The sequence below is a fragment of the Colobus angolensis genome, unplaced genomic scaffold (assembly GCF_000951035.1).
Source record: "Colobus angolensis palliatus isolate OR3802 unplaced genomic scaffold, Cang.pa_1.0 Scaffold178, whole genome shotgun sequence".
NCBI classification, from domain to species: Eukaryota; Metazoa; Chordata; class Mammalia; order Primates; family Cercopithecidae; genus Colobus; species Colobus angolensis.
Window position 1 is genome coordinate 5275216 of NW_012114910.1, and position 4173 is coordinate 5279388.

The 4173-nt window shown below is 54.1% G+C and overlaps 1 protein-coding gene across 1 annotated transcript in view; it reads right to left on the reverse strand.

The window, feature by feature from the left end:
- Positions 1–4173, reverse strand: part of CPNE2 (copine II) — a 42407-nt gene that overhangs the window by 7662 nt on the left and 30572 nt on the right. The window contains exon 14 of the mRNA XM_011938851.1: positions 2874–3007. Within this exon, the coding sequence (XP_011794241.1) occupies positions 2874–3007 (134 nt within the window). The remainder of the gene's footprint in view (positions 1–2873; positions 3008–4173) is intronic.

Sequence of the window (4173 nt, forward strand, 5' to 3'; positions counted from 1 at the left end):
AGGAGAATCGCTTGAACCCAGGAGGCGGAGGTTGCAGTGAGCTGAGATTGCACCATTGCACTCCAGCCTGGGCAACAAGAGTGAAACTCTGTCTCAAAAAACAAAAAGAGGAAATGGGTTCAGAGCAGGAAACATTCCATTCCATAAGGAGAAACATGCCCCAGGCTCAGGGTTGCCAGGGTCAGGGCCGGGACGCTCCTTCCGGCACTCTGAGCTCCTTCCGGCTGGGCACTGCCTCCGTGTCCTGCGCTTGCTGTTCCCTCTACCCGGGCCGCTCTTCCCTGAGCTCTCTGCTGGCCTGTCCTTCTTTGCTGGCCTGTCACTGTGTGACTTGTCCAAGTCACACAGTGAGGAAGGGATAGCGGCAGGATTCAAACCCTGGCACCTGCCACTCCAGGGTACCCATTTTTCCCACAGACCCTCTGCTGCCTCCTGAACCATCAGAACAGGCTCTGACCCTCCCCGCTCCTATGGAAACCGCCTTTGCAAAATTATAACTGAGGAAATTATGACAGCAAAAGAAATCAGACCTAACTGACTCCATCTTGCTTCTAACCCTTCAACTGTCCTTGTTTATTCCTGGGTGTAAGCCAAACTAACTTTGGGAAGGGATTCAGTTCATGGTTTGACTCTGAAACAAACCAGTAACAGCCCATTCCCCAAAAGACCCTCTTCTTGCCTGGGGTCCAGTATGTCTTTGCAGGACTAACAAATCAGCTACAGATTAGAAATTACAGTTTAGGGGTCATGCAGCCTCTGGCTGCAAGAGTCTGAACCTCCCCCAAATTGGGGATAATGTCACTATTGTGAAACCTAAGATCAGTGCTTGAGAGATTTTGCAGCCCCTGCACTCCATGGATCGGCGGACACCACCCAGACCAGTAATGTGGCTCAGTCAGTTCTGCCATCGCACCCAGGAACACAGACAGCAAGAAAACCTCACTTCGACCCCCGATGATTCCATCTCCAGCCTGACCAATCAGCACTCCCCACTTCCCAAGCTTCTATCCGCCAAATTGTCTTTAAAAACTCTGATCCCCAAATTCCCGGGGAGACTGATTTGAGTAATAATAAAAGTCCGGTCTCCTGCACAACCAGCTCTGTGTGAATTACTCTTTCTCCATTGCAATTCCCCTGTCTTGATAAATCAGTTCTGTCTAGGCAGCAGGCAAGGTGAACCCACTGGGCAGTTGCACTATCTTTCCCACCATCTCCCGGAAGCCAACTGCCACCTCCCTGATGACCAGGTGCCTCCTTCCCCTAGATGGTTCCCTTAGGCATGGGACCAGGTCCCTTTCCCTGGGGGAGGAGGCTCTGATTGAACTTGTACAGCTCATATCCCTCAGCCAGCGCTGACTTCGTCCATTCACAGAGCACGATGAGCCTGCACAGCCCAGGCGCTGGACCAGGCGTGGAAAGAAGGATGTGAACTAGATGTTGCCGACCATCATCAGGGTCAGCCAGGAACAGGCAGAGAAGGCAAGAGATCTGCTTCAGATAGGTGGTTAGGGAAGGCTGCTTGCGGGAGGAGGCCCTGAGGGAGGGCCCTGCAGAGTCTAGGCAGGGCCCTGCAGAGTCTAGGAAGGACCTGCGGGGGAACAGCTAGGATTGCTTGAGGAACACAGAGGGGTTTGGGTGGCAGAATCATCCTAAGAGAAGGAAGGGGCTGTGCAGTCAGTGAGGGGGTCGGTAAGGAAGGCAGAGGCTGGCCTCAGGGGATCCAATCTGATGGCAGAGGGTTTTTGGCAGGGCAGCGGCTGGATCTGACTCTCCAGTGGGGGAAACAAATGGTAGTGTGTGAAGTGGTGGTGTGAGGAGTGGTGAGGGCGGCTGCAGGGTCCAGTGAGACCTGTGGCCATGGGGAAGTAGGTGAATCTGGGATATTTTAGAGTCTAGTGAAATGAACACTCTAGAAGCGACTTCAGCAACCCTCTTCTTTCAATGGAGGCCGAGGTCTCCCAGGAGCTGGTGGCCAGAAAGGAAATGGAGTCAAGTCTCTTCAACCCAGACCAGCATCCACAGCTCCGGGCTGGGTGCCTGATTCCCCATCATGGCACTGGAGCCTGAGGAGCAGGGCTGGGTCAGGGGCTGAGAAGTCCTATGCAAAGGGCATGTAGGTCAGTCAGGTCCCCAAGGTCAGGAGAAGGCAGAAGGGACATCAGAGAACTGCCCTTAGGGCAGGGGGAGAAGACCCCTCAACTCATACTGCAGAGGGAGGCAAGGGCAGGTCATGGTGGAAATTGGGAGGTGGGCAAGGTGACCCTTGGTGACCCCATCAGTGGCATCAGGCCCTGCCAGTAGGGCCTGCCTGGGAGCCAGCCTGCAGCTGGGGGCGGGAGAAGGGAAGGGAGACCAGGGTTGCAGATGCCTGGGATGGCTGCTCACCATATATTCCAGATGCCACGCTGCCTTGGCAGCCTCAGGCTGGGGCAGTGAGGCTCTAGGCTTGCTGCTGAGTGTAGGGCCAGGGCCAGACAGTTCAGCAGCCCTCAGTGTGAGGCAGGGGCAGCTCTGATTAGAACTAGGTGGCTCAGAAGGGTCAGCGTTAGGGCCTCAGGGATCACCGCCTCCAGTTTTCCATCTTGTTTCTCTTATGGGAATAACCAGTACCTCGCCCTGGGGAGACAGCTCCCATTGATCACAGCCCTGCTTCCCGCTCAGCACGAATGGATTTACTTTCTCCAGTCTGTGCTCCAGGAAGCCAGGACCAATCAAGTTAAGCTTGATTCAACTCTCTTATAATACGTGAAGGTAAATTGAGGCCCAGAGGTGTCCACTAGGATTTAGAGCAAAGAGAAGGCAGAATATCCTACTCCCCAGCCCAGAGGATGTGCGTGGTTCCTGGCATGCCTGGCTTGCAGCTGACTACTCACCGTGGCCGTCTGCTGCTGTGTGGCCTGGGCCGCAAACCGAGCCACGTGGTTGACGATGGGGGAGAAATTGGTAGGACCGTAGAAGCGGATGTGGGGCAGGCAAGCTGAGTACGCCTGGGCGATACCATCCACACCTGCCTCGGGAGAAGAGTCTGGATCAGCCAGGTGTTCCTGAACCCACACCCGCTTTCATCCCACTGCTGATGACGCATCTATTTCATGCTTACCCAAAATGTCCCTGCCATGGCTGGCATAGGCCTCGTGAGACTGGAAGCTCCCAGAGGGAAGGCCAGCATGGTAAAAAGTCAAGATCCCTGAATGTGAAGTCAGACAGGCCTGAAGAGTTTGAATCCTGCCTTTTTTTTTTTGAGACAGAGTCTTGCTCTCTTGCCCAGGTTGGAGTACACTGACTCCATGTCGGCTCACTGCAACCTCCACCTCCCAGGTTCAAGAATTCTCCTGCCTCAGCCTCCCGAGTAGCTGGGATTACAGGCATGTGCCACCACGCCCGGCTAATTTTTGTATTTTTAGTAGAGATGGGGTTTTGCTATGTTGCCTAGGCTGGTCTCAAACTCCTGACCTCGGGTGATCTGCCCACCTTGGCCTCCCAAAGTGCTGGGATTACAGGGGTGAGCCACCGTGTCCGGCCTAAATCCTACCTTTCTTAGCTGTGGGACCTGGGGCAAGTGGTTTAATCTTTCTGAGGCTATGTCTTTGTCTGTCAATGGGACTGACAATCTACACTCTGGCAGTTGGCAGGAGGGGGTTCTCTCAAGCCTTTCCAGAGAAGGGGCTTGGCGAAGCTTGCAGTGATGCTTGGAGACAATGGGAAGCCATCTGGAGGTCCATTCTGGACATGCTATGGCTTCTGTTCAGGGTTGGGGGATCGAGGCATTTGCACAGTGTCTGTATAGAGTAGGCGCTCTGTAAATAGCTGCTGTTGTGAGCACACTGCCATGTAGCCCTACCCAGAAGGCCTCTGGCCAGGGATGAAGCTGACCAACCAAAATGTCACTGGAGATCTATCCCAAATCAGACACCCTGGCCCAGCTTTGGAGATCCCCAGGGAAGGTAGATGCTATGTTGAAGCCAAGTCCTAGGCCGAAAGGTCTTATGATGGTAGAAACAGCCCTCTTGCATACCCACATGCATCCCCTCTCCTTGACTCAGACTTTTCTTCCTCCTTCCTCTATCCCTCCCTTCCGTCTTCCTTCCTTCCTTTTCTCTCTCTCTCCCTTTCTTTCTTTCCTTTTCTTTTTTCCCTCCTTCCTTCCTTCCTCCCTCCCTCCCTTCCTTCCTT